Source organism: Helicoverpa armigera, chromosome 18 (assembly GCF_030705265.1).
Source record: "Helicoverpa armigera isolate CAAS_96S chromosome 18, ASM3070526v1, whole genome shotgun sequence".
Taxonomy (NCBI): Eukaryota; Metazoa; Arthropoda; class Insecta; order Lepidoptera; family Noctuidae; genus Helicoverpa; species Helicoverpa armigera.
This window is the reverse complement of record NC_087137.1, coordinates 2,945,130-2,961,987: the sequence shown is the minus strand read 5'-3', so window position 1 is coordinate 2,961,987 and position 16,858 is coordinate 2,945,130. Positions and strand designations below refer to the sequence as shown.

Below are 16,858 nucleotides of genomic sequence, written 5' to 3'. Positions count from 1 at the left end.
TAAAATAACACCACAAATATAAATTATCATTTATTTGTAGTACAAAAATTCACGTTACACGGTCACTTAACTATTGACAACAATTTCCGATCAGCTGCTTGATGCCACAGACTTCACGGCGCATCACAACGGTGGACGGACACTAGATATATAGTTTCAGCAAATAATTTAATTACATCAATTCCTAGATTTTATTTTTTACGGTTTTTACCTTATTATTATTACGTTTAACAATTAAGTGTGAATGTAAACAAAGATAAAAAATATTTGGCGTGTGCGCAGTCTACGAATTCCTACATGCCTGCATTTCCTACTACCAACTAATAAATTCACAATAAAATCAAGTGCTAAGTGGTATATCTACGCTCGTTTCAAAATAAAGTCATCTTATCTTAAACCGTCAAGAAATCTTTAAAATTTTAAGCATCGCTTATGCTCATTACAAACAATGCGATCTACTTCTTAAACCGATGCTTATGAATTAAGAAAAATATTCTAAAATGGGGCAAATTCGTTAGTAACGCAACATTTTTAATTAGGACACAACATAGAACTAAAACAGTCGTGTTTTGGTCATTACGAACACAAGAGACACAATTGAAAACAGTCTCTATGGATAAGACAATAAGGTTGACAGGAATTTGACAGTGGTTCGGACAAAGTGCTGCTTCCGAGTTTTGTAACTTAATGCTCTTGACACGAACCTTATTATAACTCGGCTGAAATGAAGAGTCGTATATTACATCACCTTAATAAATTTTGCAGGGTATTAAAGTTTATTTTTTCGTGAAAGGTTTTTATGATACAACCAAAAGCCGATGACAGTTTTATTAAATTAAGTTAATGCCACGAAATAAACGAGAACGTTAAGGTGCAAAACCAGGAATAGTCACTGCGGAGTGGTGCTTATAGTCGATGTTTGTATACATGTACGCTGGTGTGCGGGCGCGCGCTGGGGTCGGCGCACTCGCTCGACCCGCTCGTCGTCGTGCGCTGACTCAGGTCCGAAGAACTAAGGATATAATGAGGCGTTACTTCGCGGAAATCCAACACATTCAATATTAGGAAAAATATGTGGTAATTCCGCGAGACAATCAATCGAGGGTTTGATGCATGATAAAATCCTAGTCTCAAGCAATTGCACAGTTGCCATGCAGCTGAACTTATACTCGATTCACGGGGCATCCTAAGATGTTGCGAGCAGTCCACGAGTCAACAAGAAGTGTGCCTCAATCCCCATGATCTCTTTTGCTTTTATAGCAAAATAAATAAATGACTACTTACGAGGGCGTCAAATTGTCCGCATCTATATTCTGCAGGCAGAACCACTGAGGATTGAGGATCTCATCACTTTTGGCACAGTCCAATGTACCGTTGAATAGTAACAGATCATCCATCAAAACCTGAGAAGAAGTAGAAAATCATATCAGCATATCAAATAGCCTATAAGCCGCAAGAATATGGTTGGAACAAGAATAGTTTCTACGTACTCCAAATTCCTTGACGCCTCTAGTTGGAGTTTTCCCATAGTTCCAGATTTTGATACCGTACACAGACACCGGAACGTCGAACACAAAGTATACCCTGAAAAAGTACACGAGACATCGTTGAGCAAGAATTTTATTTCATTAGGGAGATGCGTCAAGCCATTAGAAAGATGAAGCCTTAGAAGAACATTGGACACATTTATTGGGGAAATATATATTTTATTTCAGATCTTTCTATTACCGAAGAGAAATACAAGGAAGCTTCTAGGTAAAAATAATTTAGCACAAACATTGTTGATAAGTACGTAGGTACCTGTTGAGCGTATGCGGCAGCACGGGCGCGAGCCAGGAGTGCGCGGCGTCGGCGGCGCGGTTGTGTCCGTCCACCAGCTTGTCCGGCGTGCGCGCGTCCGCCGCCCGCGCGTCCAGCACGTTCACGCTCGCCGGGTGCGCGCACACGTCTGACCGACAGGAAAAGCAAGGTCTTCACAAGCACTTATTATTAACATCAGAAGTATGAATAAGGTTGATGCTAGTTGCCCATTCCAAAAGTAGTTTCCTATGGAGAAGAACGATAAAGAAATTCCATGGTGAAACAACAGTCAATGTGGACGGTTTTTGCGGAGTTCATGCGCATTCACTTTTGTTATCTGATCAGTGTCCGTATTGCCGTGAATTCATGGCACGAATGTGAAGCCGCCGTGACGGATCTGCTGTGCCCATGTCCCGCCCAACCCTAATTTACTCATGACAGGATATCATGTTATCCTATCCCTAAGTTTTTCTTCATGCACTCCTGCTATGTAGGTAGTCCCCTATATATCCTCACCTTATACACTCCCATTTACAATTCGTGATAATTTATTTGTTGTTTTCAACAAGCAGATACAAAAACTAGTAACAAACATACTTGTCTCTGTAAGCGGTATCAAGGTCCCCTTCGGATCATATAGCTCGACGCCCGTAAGCCCCACATAGTAGGGATCTCCCCAGGTGGAGAATATGTTGAGCTGCAGCACAAAGCCGGTGGGGGCGCCCATGTCCAGCTTGCTGCCGTACACCAGGCAATCCATGCGGAAACTGTCCGAATCCTTCGCGTCATCTAACCTGGAAGGACCACCGGTTATTGAGGTTTTGCGTAAATGTCCGCCCCTAAGACGATCCACTGACCGAAGGAGCGGCAAAATAATAGGCGTGTTCTAGATTTGACGTTTATTGAATGACTGGCTCTTGAACTTACTTAACTAACTTGTAGTAACCTAACCTTATGTGCCTGAGATTAACTAGGAGGATTGTGCTACGCGCTATAATGTAATTCGCAGCAGCTATAAGACTACCACGGACAAGCAAGCGCAGCGTAGGACGTCCACCAACGAGGTGGACAGACGATCTTATGAAGGTCGCCGGAAGACGCTGGATTCAGGTCGCCTCCAACAGGTATCTGAGGAGATCTAAGGGGGAGGCCTATGTTCAGCAGTGGACGTCCTATGGCTGAGAGGATGATGATGATGATAAGACTTACCTATCATCGATAGAGAGGAGTTCTATCTGCTGGACGTAATCATAGCATGTGTCCCCGGGAGCCCTGCGGAGTAACAGCGGGCGGTAGTGGAGCGCTGTACCGTCCAGGAACACACGCACGTGCTTCGCCCCGATGTACGAGAGCTCCATGTTCGCGTTGTAATTCCATAAGCGGATACCTGATTTTAGAAGAAGGGTGTTTCATAACAAAACTTTATTTCGTTGCAAATTTTATAGCAGAGGTTGATATTAAAATTTGGAGATGGTAATTTGCTAATTTTAACCGTATGCGGGATGCGCACGTGAAGAAGTTACCTATTTCTCGAAGCGGGTAAAACAGCTGCAAACAGCTAACTTATCAATTCGGCCAGGAATGGTCAACTGTTTCACTATAGGTGCTCACTTGAAGACGAAATTCAGTCCCTACATCATTTTACTTACTAGTAATTTCCGTGGGCTCCAACAGTTCCATGACAATATGGCAGAACTTGGTGCCAGTCGCGAAGTTAGTACACCACATGTCCTCAAAGTCAGTGGTAATGTTCTTGCCGTTGAACAGACTCTTGCACTCGATGAGACTGCTGTGTTCTGGCGCTTGGTCCTCAGTTATGAACGCCGTGTACGCGTAAGCACGGTGAACCTTGATAGGCTCGTTGTAGCAAAGGAGTTCTATGCCTGTTTCATGGAAAAACTTTGAGGAATCAAGTAAGCTAGCAATTAATATCAATAAAGAACAGTATTTTGGAATTCATAACATTTTAAGAGACCTTAATTTTCGGAGAAAGATAGCTTACGGTCCTAGATGTGCCGAAAATGTAAGAAAAAGTGTTCTCACCTGTAAGCCCAACCAAATGCCTCTGCCCCCAATTAGACATGAGCGTTAACTTGACTTTCTTGGCCACATACTTCATCTCTTTCTCCTCAATATCCAAGGAGTCCAGCAGTTCCGTAGGGCTCATGTTATGGTTGCTATCGTTGGCAGTAGGAGGACGTTTCTCAATGGTGTTGGCAAAGTCAGTCATTGGCTCGTTATCCTTGAGCAGTGCTTGGAAGTTCTTGTCGTTTTGCATTATAGCCTCTAATATCGCTGACTCTTTGGTGAAGAGGATCGTCTAAAAGTTTAAACTTGATTGTTGTTGGAAGCAAACCTCATAGACAATCAAACTTTTAATGTTGTCAATCGGAATTAAATACTGAGTTTGGAGTAAGCAATCGAGATCATTAATTCCGTTCCAACGAAATGATTGTTGGAGTTAGTGTTGCTTAGCTACATAATCTGTATTAACGTGAAGCTTATCTTTAAAACCCTAACCTTTTATTTCTTACAGACCTCAATTTGGTAATCATCTAACATACAGTAACTCAAGGAATCATAAAAATCACAGCCTTCACGTGTTTCAGGGTTCCCAACATCTAGCAATTACAATCGATAAGGTCGCACTTCCGAGAATTTGAATCGATTAACAGCTGATGTGTCGGTATGAATTTATTAATGTGTTAGAATGTCATTTGCGTAGTTATGTATCGCGATAATAGCAGAATATGCAATTTTGTCCAGCAGTGGTTAGAGTAGATTAGCAGTACCTAAGATTGATTCCCGTAACGGGCAACTACATATTTGACTTTTAATTTTAGAGGAGCCTATTTGTCAAACCGAGTCCCGGAGTTATAGAGTCTTGCGAATTCGTCGAAATACATAGAAGAGATAACTTACATCGCCAAACGAAGACAGCGGTCCCTTCAGCTCGCCACTTGACCTCGCTATCTCTCCATGGAATATAATCTGATCGTCCAGTTTGATCTGCACCAACCTGACGCCACGGGCCGAATAAATTCGCGATTTATTGTAGTTCTGTAAAAAAAACCCTGTTATTGAGATAGCGTTCCAGTCCCAGTTTCAGCGCAAGGACAAAAAACTACATTAGGGCACTTTCACCGTACCGTACATTTCATCGTCAGCATAAACGACCGTTTTTCGTGAAACAATGTTTACTTTGAAAGTGAAAAGTCATAGTAGAAAGATGTTTTCAGACAACTTACGTTTATATTCGATGCATTTGGGTCTTAGACCAATTAAACATCCCCGTAAATTATTGGAGAGCTCTCTTCTAGTCTTCACGTTATTTCCTCAGTTACCAGGGCCCCGATTCTCCTAAGTTAATAATGTCAAAATCGAATAGAAATCTAATCGCAATATGATCGTAATAGCAGTTTTAACCATACCGGGCATTCTGCTACTAATAAAAGACCAATCGTATTCGATTGACATTTGATTGGTGTGCGATTGGTCTGCTATTTTGATGATTTTGGTCGATGCGGTAGTTTGCTGTACAATCATTTTGCAATCGTAAATCATTTTCAGACAAAATGATTCATTATTGAATGACAGAAAAGGATAAAAACGTTTATTTCAAAGAAAAAATAGCGGAATGCCACATACGCTTCAATCGTAATCGAGTCGGGATTGGATCTCAGTCGAATCGAGTCGAACGTCAATCGAAGGTCGCTTAAGTAAAATTAGGAGAATCGGGCCCCAGTGACAAATATAAACTTACCCATATCCTCAACAAAGCCAGCCTGGAGCTTCCAGCCAGCAGAACGGACAGTGCTATAGGATTGCCTCGCGGCGCGTGCACTGTCCACGCGTGTCGCTCATCCCTTGTTCGCATCACTCCATCTATTATGTTCTCAGCACGACCATGCTTCGATTGGTCCCCTGTGTCCGAATCTGTCCATACCTACGAAGTTTTGATTAGGACTTACACTTAAAGTCATTATTATTTATTTCTTCTATTGTTCGTAGGTACTTGAGCTTTTACTTACAGCAAATCAATAGAAAAACCATTCACCTTATCATGACTAAACCACATTTAATCGTACTTTATTACCTACCTTTTCAACCGTTACAGGGTTGCCATCTGCATCGAAGAGTTCTATTCCATTAAGGCCAACCAAATACTTGTCCCCCCAATTGGAGAAAATCTTCAGTTCCAATAGTCGTCCTTCGGGCAATTCGGGGATCACGAACTCATTTTTGGCTTTTTCCTTCTGTCCATATTTCGTTGGTACTGAACTCAAAGATGCCGGTTTTTTCGTTGGATTTTTCGCAGCAACTCTTTTGATGGAATTGCTTTGTTGTAAATTAATGCCGCTGTCTTTTGATATGGCCTTTTTTCGAGGTTTTGGCTCTGGCTGTCCTGAAATGGAAAGCAATGTATCCGTTCCTTTTTGGTCACACTGGGTTTATACAGAGACATTATAATAAAATTCTACATACTGGTCCCTAGAATGACGTCATGAAAGTCATCATCAATGACGTTATTAGCGCGCCGATGCCGCGGTGTGACGTAATGTGGGAGCAAGTCCGATAGGAAATCATTTGAGCTAGAATTAGAAGAGTCTCCCCAGTCCAGTTTACCCCTGACGTTGTACACTCTTCGACCGCTTTGGCTGTAAGCTAGAACATAAGGAAAGAGCACTTTTAAAAGAATTTGAAGAGCTAAATTCAGTTTGTTTGAACGTTTAAGTAGATAAATAGTACAAAAGAACACTGAAAATTAAGTAGGTAAATGAAGCATAGGTACCTTTCGGTTGACGCAAGGTCCCGGCCGAGTGCGCAACCGATCCTAGTTGAGGTTTCATTAAAATGTCCATCGTAGTGTCCAATGATGTTCTGCGCGTTAATCTAGGAAGTAAACACATTAAACATAGTTCGGAATGGTCTATGTCACCGTAAGATTACAAACATCGTTAGATTACAATCTATCTCGAGAGATTGTAAACTGTCGAATTATTGTGAACCGTAACATCTGATTGCAATTTAACGCATTATTTTTCGCTATATTGTAATCTATCGGTGAGAAATTGTCAAATTGTCAACTGTCCGAAAGCTCTCCCTGATTGGTCAGTCTTTTTGTAAGATCGACCAATAATCCGTTCTGTTCCCATGGAGTTCCCGTAGAGTTAGGAATGAAATAGAGGTGTCAGTTAAATAAAATAAATGCTCTTCAAAAATTCTTCAAGGATTTATTATTTAGTACGAGTATGTAATTAATATTCCTGACATATGGAGAGAACAAATTGTAACGAAATATTTATTCTTCAAACACAAATTGAAATTGGAAACATATTGATTTCTGACACTTACGCGAATATTAGACATTTAAATAAAACTACTTTTACGGATTTTATCGCGGTTATATTATATTATTTAATCCCGACGTTTAAAACCGACCGCGATAAAATCCGTTAAAGTAGTTTTATTTAAATGAAATTGGAAAATTATAAGAAACTTTTATAAAAATAAAACAAAACAATTAAGTAAGTAGTTTGTCTTCAAACACAAATTCATTCCTAACTCTACGGGAACTCCATGGCAACAGAACGGCTGGTCGTGATTGGTCGATCTTACAAAAAGACTGACCAATCAGGGAGAGCTTTCGGACAGTTGACAATTTGACAATTTCTCATCGATAGATTACAATATAGCGAAAAATAATGCGTTAAATTGCAATCAGATGTTACGGTTCACAATAATTCGACAGTTTACAATCTCTCGAGATACATTGTAATCTAACGATGTTTGTAATCTTACGGTGACAGATATAAACATTTTGTTTAGGGTCCGGTGCAGTTTTCATGCTGGCTTACCTGCGTCCCTCCAAATTAGAATTTTCAATTTTATATTTGGTATCCTCCAAAATCGGAGACGAATCACTATTGCTGTTCCGAATATGCGTCTCTTTCATCTCCCTGAAAAAAAAGAACTGTTTAACATAGGAGCTCCAAGGCATCGTTCGACCAAGTATCGGCTTGGCCCAGCCTTGACAAGGAAGTAATAGAGTGCATTGTACTAAGAATTTCCATATTGACGTCTTACCATTATATAGGCAAGGTAAGTAATTCATTAATCATTCTGAGTGCTGAGTGTTAATAAAAACAGTTTCAACTTACTTGGTAAGATTTTCAAGCCAGTATGGCAGGTCCCTGTCGTTGTTTGTATAGCCAAGCCCATTTTGCTGATGTGCCATCCTTGAGCCATGAGATTATTGTTATCTTTGATGAGAGCAAAAATATCTATTGAGTTTAAAATTCATTATTTCATCCACTGAACACTGTTAGTGGTATCTATATTGAAATAACTTCTACAAGCCTGACTACACGAACAAAATATAAACAATTAATTGCGTTTTTTATAACTATTATTAATAATTTAATCTTCATTCACACTTGCCTCTTTTGAAACATATTTTTGCCGCTGTTTGTTTGACCTTGGTTGCTATGGTTACTAATGGTCAGGGGCTGATACCTTTTATATTGTTTCTTTTCTATTAAATTACTAATATAGTTCATTTTATTATAATTAAAATTAAAACTAACAATGATCTCTAGATATTTGTTGCGGTCTTATTTTCGTTTCGGCCTCCTATTACTTACTAAAACAACTTATTTCAAATTTCTGAACGAGACGTTTTGCGTCAACTAGTGTTGCCAATTCTACGTCTTTTTACGGAGATCTACGAATTTGAGTCCCAGAATCTACATATTTTAAGCAAAAAATAAGCATAAAGGCTCGAGCAGACCGGATGCGTATGCGTACGTAACGTAGACATGCGCGTCGTTACGCAAGCGGTGTGGCCTGTCTCATACATTTCCATACATTACAACTCATGGTTACGCCGTAACTACGCGCGTGACTACGCTTACGTCTACGCATACGCATCCGGTCTGCTGGAGCCTTTAAGCTACGTTTCGTGCTAATGTAATATATCCGTTCCCCAGTCTAATGTACAATATACTTACCCATCACCTATCCAGCTTTTTCTAAATCGAGATTAGCAACACTGGCACCAATGTCAGAGGGAAATGATGTAATAATGCCAAAAATGACATGGACGTTGACAAATCAATGTGTTTGTGGTTGTAGCGGTGGCAAATAACCTGAAATTTGATTTTATTTCGTCAATTTTTAAGTGAAATACCTCAAAAGTGAACTAATATTATATTTGCGTCAGTTGTCCAAGTCAAGAAGTGCGTTCTGCTAGTATAATGGCTGATCAGGACCAGAAGAAGTTAGAGGAACGAACGATCAAGGCGGAAAAAGAAGCAAAGGCGATTGAAGAGGAATTGGACAAAATATCTAAAGGTGACCTAGGATATATAGGTGACCCACGGCTTGAAAAGCTATCAACTGAGAATGAAAAACTCAAACATCGCTTGGTTATTTTGGAAAATGCGATAAAAGCGGAATGTTCCGGCACTAACTCAACAGCTGTTAAAAAAGAAACCAAGAAACGTCCAACTTTGATCACCGATGTAAACTCTGTTGAAGGCAACATATGTTTAGTGGACGAACTAAAGAATATATTCGAAGTGGCCATTACATCAGCTTATCCCGATTTAAAGGATCCCCCAGTGGTCATCACACTTTCTGGCAACAATCCAAAATTCGGAGACTACCAGTGCAACTCGGCGATGGCTATCTCACAGATGCTTAAAGCTAATAATGTGAAGACCAACCCTCGGGAAGTGGCAAATAACATCTTAAACAAAACTCCAACGTCACCATTTATTGAGAGGATTGAAGTAGCTGGAGCTGGATTTTTGAACATTTACATCAACAAAATGATTGCTGAACACATTTTGAACTGTATATTACGATTTGGAGTGAAACCTCCTCCAGTGAAAAAGGAAAAGGTTGTTGTTGATTTCTCAGCACCAAATATTGCCAAGGAGATGCACGTAGGTCATCTAAGGTCCACCATCATAGGAGAAAGTATTTGTCGTGTTCTAGAATTCTTGGGCCATGATGTATTGAGGATCAACCATTTGGGAGACTGGGGAACACAATTCGGAATGTTGATTGCACATTTACAAGATCAATTTCCTGACTATAAAACTCACTCTCCCCCAATCTCAGATCTGCAAGCTTTCTACAAGGAGTCCAAGAAAAGGTTTGATACAGATGAAGAATTTAAGAAGCGAGCTTATGCATGTGTGGTGGCACTGCAGGCGGGCCAGCCTGATTACATTGCTGCCTGGAAACTCATTTGTGAAGTATCTCGCCAGGAGTTCCAGAAGATTTATGATCGACTTGATATCAGTATTATTGATCGGGGAGAGTCATTCTATAATGAAAGAATGCATGTTGTTGTCAAGCAGCTTAAAGACGGTGGCTTTTTAGAAAATGATGAGGGCAGGTTAATTATGTGGGGTGACCCTGACAAACATGATAGTATACCCCTCACTGTTGTAAAGTCTGATGGAGGCTACACTTATGACACATCTGATATGGCAACCATTAAGCAAAGGGTGGAGGAAGAGAAGGCAGACAGGTTTGTGTATGTCACTGATGCTGGTCAAGCTACACATTTTGTTGTCATAGAAGCCTGTGCACGCCGAGCTGGTATTCTAAAGGGTGATCAGCGTATGGAACATGTTGGCTTTGGAGTTGTGTTAGGGGAGGATAAGAAAAAATTCAAGACCAGGTCTGGAGACACCATCAAACTTATTAAGCTACTTGATGAGGGTTTGAAGAGAGCTTTGGACAAACTTGTGGAGAAAGGACGAGACAAGGTCTTAACACCTGAGGAATTGAAACGGGCTCAGGAAGCTATCGCCTATGGTTGTATTAAGTATGCAGATCTTTCACATAACAGGGTAAATGACTATGTATTCTCTTTTGATAAGATGTTAGATGACAAAGGTAACACTGCTGTGTACCTGTTGTATGCCTTGACTCGTATCCGGTCAATAGCTCGGACAGCACAGATCTCAGAGGAACAGCTGCAAGCTGAAGTTGAGAAATCTGGCTTCAAGTTTGACCATGAAGCTGAATGGAAACTAGGGAAAGTATTACTCAGGTTCCCAGAAATCATTCTGAAAGTATCCTCAGATCTGTACCTTCACAGCTTGTGTGAGTATCTATATGAAATATCATCTGCATTCACAGAGTTCTATGATAAATGTTACTGCATTGAAAAAGATAAAGAAGGAAAGATTGTCAAGATCATCTATGAAAGGTTGATGCTTTGTGAAATCACTGCCAGAGTCATGGAAAAATGTTTGTTCTTACTAGGTATTAAAACAGTATCTAAAATGTAACTGCTTCAAGTGGTACTTAGTTTTAGGCATATCACAATATTTTAATTTATATACCAGTAATTTATACGATGCCTAAAGGTTTTGACATTAAATAATAACACAAGAATGTGTTTGTAAAATTTTTATTTATTGAGTTCCCAAAAACCTCTACAAAACTATACCAGGGTCCGATATCAAAGGTAACATTCATGTCATAACACTATTTTTATCTGATAGAAAAATTAATAATAGAATAGTCACTGGGTTTTATTTATAAGGCAGGTAGCGCATGAGACTTCAAACAAGTTTACCCAAAAGACCTAAAATTGTAGTAGTTATAACTTGGGATTCTCAATTACTAAATGGTCACAAAACATTGATAACAACTCGAAATTTATAATTTGGCGCTTAAGGCACTTCGCACACGGCGTAACCGTATGGTTGCACCGTACCGTACGGAATGCCTTACTAAGATTGATAATTCAAGTCTATTACGTTACCTGCCCTACGCAATCTGATGCTTGTATTATCTTACCATCTACAACAATACACGTTACATCACATTAAACATCGTACAGACAACAATATTACTTCCGCGCAAGCGTCCCCTCGTACAACATTACTCATTAGCCACGATGTTACAGAACGCATTCAAAATCATTCAAGATTTCAATAACAATCCATTGATCAGAGGTGGACGCTCTCACAAATGTACTTATAACAAAAACATTACTCCCACTAGTAATACATGAAAATCTAGTACTTGTATACTGATGTCACAATTCCTGAACAAGTGATTATTATATGGGCACAATTTTTTTAACAGTGACAAATTATTAAAAAGCTTATTTTAACGTTTAATAGCGGTAATTTTAAATGGATTATTTAGCTAAAATATTGTAATTTTCCTTATAAAAGATCCGCAGTAGGCATTATGATAAGTATTGAAATACATAGTAGGTACATTTAATTGAGAGACAGAGTTTTGAAAATAGAGGAGTTTGCGACTCAAGGTGGTTGGAAAATAAAAAAGATACGCCAAAGGAAGACGGTTATAAGAAAGTTTGATTACTTTCGAAAGTTTGGAATAAGTAAGGAATGTTAATTTGATTTAGAAGACCTACCAATAGCATCTCTGGAAGACTTGAGACACGCAATCGCTTTAGCAATATCAACATTTACAGCGACAGGGAACATTTAACAGTCGTAGATAATACGAGAAATATTTAGCAATTGTATTTGGCTAGGTACAATCGAAGCGACGAGTATTACATATCGGTACTGTCGACGCCACGAGTTTAGTGTTTATTATAATGACTACAGAAAATTGTCTCCATCGTACGTATTTAATAATAGGACCCTAATAATATCCGAAACATTACCTGACGCTACCCTTCCCTACTTACAAATACTTTGCACTTTAGAGGAATTCTCATCTATTATGATATTAGAACTAGGTATCGTTACAATTACTACCTGATACCGTACTCTATAAGAAATACCTTTCCCATATTTTAAAATAAATTTGATTTTATTTCAACTAATCGTAGTGAGATAATTATGTTAAAAATAATTAATAATTTTCGTTTTTTGTGCATTCTTGTAATGTCTGATTATTACCCTGTGATAACCTTGGCTAACCGGTTTCAATGATTCTTCTTCAACCAATTCATTAAAAATGTTATAAGCCGCGTATGCACGTTGTAATCAGCCTATTTTGCAAACCGACACATTGTCATGACTGGTTTGTGATTTTTCGGCCACGCGACTATATCACATTGCATAAAATTAATTTACATTTAACACATTTAAACGTTTGTAGCAAATACAATGACTAGAATGATTACAAAATCAAAATATAGCACTTAATTCATGTGACAATATAAAACAAAAAAACCTTTGCTTAGGTAATCCATTGAAAGATAATTACGAATTAACACATTTCATCATATAGTAGTGGTATCGTATCAGCAGGAGTATTATATAGGCTAAACGGGTTAAAGGTGTGTAGAATATATTCGATTCCCCTGTCCATTGTGTGAGCTGTCTAAGTATGGACGTGCGCTGTCGTCCCAGTTTCAAACAGACTCAATTGTTTAGTATCATAACTCGAGCACAGTGAACAATGGCCGGGCGATAACTACGTGGGTGTCACCCCGCGCCTCACGCGCAACCTTCTCAGTTTCATCACTACCACCGACGTGTTCCTACTACTTTGAGATTCTAGTGAAACGATTGGAAGTCTGGCTAATATCACCTAGTCACACGAACGATTGAGCAATCCTTAAAAAATCTAAATTGGGGACATATAAATAAATAATTTAAAATTAAAATAAATATCCTTGAAGATGTTAAAATTTTAAAATCCTATTCCATAGACACGAGATGGTATATACATTCAACTAGCTACACTATAACGTACTAATACTAAGGAAAAAGTCACATTGAGGTGTATAAAAGATTTCGCTGAAAAAACTGGATTTCATATAAGTATAATAAGTTAATAGGTATAAATGTTTCTAAAAACCCTCAATACGATTTTTTTAAATAGTTACTCTAAAAAGGGTTGGTTTTGGTCTCGAGATTCTGAGATACGACTACAAACACTACAACAATAGTACAATAAGTTCAACAATATGTTACAAAATATACACATATTTACTATCATTCTGTAGTAAGTTTGGCCGAACGTGGTTCATGCGTTACATCTAATAAATACTCGTGGGTATCTATGGTGACTGCGTTCGGGAACCGATCAACGAGTGAACGCGCCATACTGCACTCCGGAACTACCGTCACACTGATACATGCTCTAAGGGTTAGTTCACACGACGAGAGATTGTCGTGCTTAGTTTCATTCGGCAAAACCACGACAACCCCTCGTCATCTGAAAGCCCAGTGTAAGTTTTGAGGGTAGTTAATTCTTCTAGCGCGGTAGCGTTGTTATTTGGATCCCTCATCACTTACACTAGGCCTCCCAACATTCAGACTTTACACAAGGGCCGTAATAGATCATTTCACAGTACGTAAATCTATTAAGTCAACAAAAGTTCAACAAATCTCAAGTCTGAAAACTGCGAAGGCGTACCCAAATTAAATTAATCAACTACTCTTTTCTAATCATTTGCCCTTTTCAAACTTAAATTGCTTTCTATTTCAAAGAAGCGGTGTTTATCGCTTTCGTGATAGGACAGCAACGGTCATTGCGGACAAACATTGGTATCTAAATAATAGACAAGTATGTGAGACTTGTGAGTTGAGTGAGGGTTTAGAAGTTCGCATCGTGCTGTGCCTACGCCGTCCTCCACTCAATAAATTGTACGGGACGTTCATTACGGTGCTCAGTATGTGGGCGTGTGGCAACACGATAAACTTCCTTCGCAATTTCCTCTCGAAATTCGCGATCGATTATTCGATTCACCGATGTGTAAAGAACTCGAAACTAGCACAGCTGCAATGCTACCCAATATTAGTGCATGATTGATTAACTAAATTAATACCAGGAACATTGCACACTGCCAAGTTATAGCGAACACGTGAGACTCGTATCAATAAATCCGGCTTTTGATATCTATACTTCTGAGGTGTCACTGACGTTGCAGTATTTTGAAAATCGATTTCAATGAAAGAGATTTATTGGTTCGCGCCTTCACGTAGTGTGAATGTATCCAGTATGGATAACCCTTTATGTGACCTTGATATGACAATATTGATTGCAGTATGGCGCGTAAGAGGCCGGGACCTCGCGTAACTGTATACCATGGGGCATTACATCCTCGACCCGAGCGACTTGAGCGCTCTCTTCGAATATAATTATATTCACTTGCATAAGAGTCTACCTACAATGGCGGTATGTTGCCCTATGCAAAATTTAATTTATATTGCCTGCCTGAGTGATCGTTGGCGCAATCGAAAAGTAAGGTTGAATTGAGTTTGCTTCAAATTCGTCAACATAGTTTGAATTTCGGATCAATTCTCGCGTAGACCTAAGTGAAAACTATTTTCAGTATTTCGCAATATGCCCTGAGGCTACCCCAGCTCGTGATGACCAAAAACTTTCATCATAATGACCCCAATCAAATTGCTCACGCTACCGAATAATAACGTAATTATATGTCGCTTAGGGCATTCTAGGTCGTCACACTAGCTGGTATACATTTACGATCGGCTCCGGCCAACAGCATAAAATGTACTAAGTCTATTTTAGTCTATACCAAATCACTACATAAAAGATTCACACACACATACATTACGAAGTTAGACCTTACAAAGCCGCTGATCGTAGCTGCAGTACCGTCGATCGTCCGACGTTCTCGGCCGATTGTCAGGCTGAATTATTAAATCTGCGGCCTTGTTGTCGAGTTAGGATACAAAAATAGCTTTAGAGAGCTCTAATAATGGAGATTCAATAGGTTAAACGGGCAGTCTTCAATGAGATTGATGAAGTTCTGGGAAGAGATGTCGCAAGATGGCCAGGTAGTGCACGGTGGCGGCGAGCGCGACGAATATGTGCCAGATGGCGTGGGCGAAGGGGATGCGCCCGTCCGACTTGAAGAAGAACACGCCAGTCAGGTACAGCATCCCGCCCAGCTTCAGGTCCGACATCGCCGGGAACTGGTGCTGGAAAACAAATATCACACGTTAGTATACAAACTGTAACTTCCTTACCAAGTTGGATCTCTGAACAAGAGTCTAGTCCAACTATCGTCACTTCGTCAGACGCATACAACAACTCCTAACAAGCGAAACAAGTTCGCCAATCTAGGGAGGCGACTGGCCTCGAGGGAACACTAAATTAAATCACCTGCGGCTTCAGGAAATGGGACATAACTTATATAAGTAACAAATAAGACCCATGCATTCATGCAGTTTCTACACTAAACTAAATTAAAAGTATAATTAGACCGAAATAAAGCCTCGATTGGATAATAAAACTGTCGAGCTTTAACAACCAGTCCTAATTCAACAAACAGCAATTTACTTAGGGAACACCTTAATGAAATGAACGAATTTACACAGCTAACAACAACACATACATAAAAGCCTCGACGACTATGCTCATTACAGAACTTTTTTATTTTTCGGCAGATTTTTTATTCGAAATCCGTCAAAAATGGGTGAAATACGTATGGAGAGAATTGGTCAATTCACTAGACCTAAGAAAGATTGGCATGAGAATTAAAATATTGATAAAATATAACATCATCATTGAATGAGTATAAAATTCGTCGCGTTCTTTTACAGGAAATGATGTATTTCATGCAACATATATTCAACAAAGTCATCTTATACAATAATTAATAATAAACAAAGTATTAATAACCGTTATTAACTAAGAACAAACAGCGAATTGGCAAGAGCTTGCACGGTAGAATCGGGAATGCATCACTGACGGACGCACGTGGTCTTGGATTCTGCCAACGCTTCGTCACGAAACTAAAGCTAAGACTACCGATTACCTTGTAAAAGAAGTCAAGCGTGAACCGTATTAATAGACATTTTATTATAATTATGATGGACGATATTAGCAATAAACAATTTATCATCTACGACCGATTTTTATCCCGTCGAGCCAAATCGCGATCATTTAATCAAATTGTTGACAGGTCAATTTTTATTGAATTTATTCTCATTGATATTGATATATTTTCTGGAATTTATCTCGGCATATTGTCTGAAAATAATACACCTTTTATGTTACTGGCTCAGTTGATAGTATCAAAAATAATTACGGTTACAGCCATTGATATAAACAGAGGAAGCACGTT

General features: G+C 39.2%; 3 protein-coding genes across 3 annotated transcripts in view; 1 reads left to right on the top strand and 2 right to left on the bottom strand.

The window, feature by feature from the left end:
- Positions 1–25: 25 nt before the first annotated feature.
- LOC110375792 (katanin-interacting protein) lies at positions 26–8,291 on the bottom strand. Its single transcript, XM_049849113.2, has 15 exons — positions 7,962–8,291; positions 7,659–7,760; positions 6,593–6,693; positions 6,286–6,465; positions 5,901–6,205; positions 5,564–5,746; positions 4,723–4,860; positions 3,844–4,120; positions 3,450–3,683; positions 3,010–3,187; positions 2,398–2,594; positions 1,801–1,948; positions 1,491–1,584; positions 1,285–1,403; positions 26–1,012 (listed from the first exon to the last, which is right to left on the bottom strand). Exons 1-15 carry the CDS (start codon positions 8,036–8,038, stop codon positions 907–909), a joined length of 2,439 nt encoding a protein of 812 aa, XP_049705070.2. The 5' UTR covers positions 8,039–8,291; the 3' UTR covers positions 26–906.
- A 588-nt stretch (positions 8,292–8,879) lies between these two features.
- LOC110375813 (arginine--tRNA ligase, cytoplasmic) lies at positions 8,880–11,221 on the top strand. The gene has a single exon (XM_021334072.3). The coding sequence runs from the start codon at positions 9,057–9,059 to the stop codon at positions 11,109–11,111; it is 2,055 nt and encodes a 684-aa protein (XP_021189747.3). The 5' UTR covers positions 8,880–9,056; the 3' UTR covers positions 11,112–11,221.
- Positions 11,218–16,858, bottom strand: part of LOC110375814 (monocyte to macrophage differentiation factor) — a 26,755-nt gene continuing 21,114 nt past the window's right edge. Inside the window, exon 4 of the mRNA XM_021334074.3 lies at positions 11,218–15,710. Coding sequence (XP_021189749.1) covers positions 15,519–15,710 — 192 coding nt within the window. The 3' untranslated portion in view covers positions 11,218–15,518. The remainder of the gene's footprint in view (positions 15,711–16,858) is intronic.

Bases quoted from the DNA above. Each gene is read 5' to 3' on its own strand.
- LOC110375813 (XM_021334072.3), top strand. From the start codon at position 9,057: ATGGCTGATCAGGACCAGAAGAAGTTAGAGGAACGAACGATCAAGGCG.
- LOC110375792 (XM_049849113.2), bottom strand. From the start codon at position 8,038: ATGGCACATCAGCAAAATGGGCTTGGCTATACAAACAACGACAGGGAC. The intron at 1,585-1,800 runs GTACCTACGTAC...GTACTTTTTCAG, and splicing joins CTGCCGCATACGCTCAACAG to GGTATACTTTGTGTTCGACG. The intron at 1,404-1,490 runs GTACGTAGAAAC...ACTTCTTCTCAG, and splicing joins GAGGCGTCAAGGAATTTGGA to GTTTTGATGGATGATCTGTT.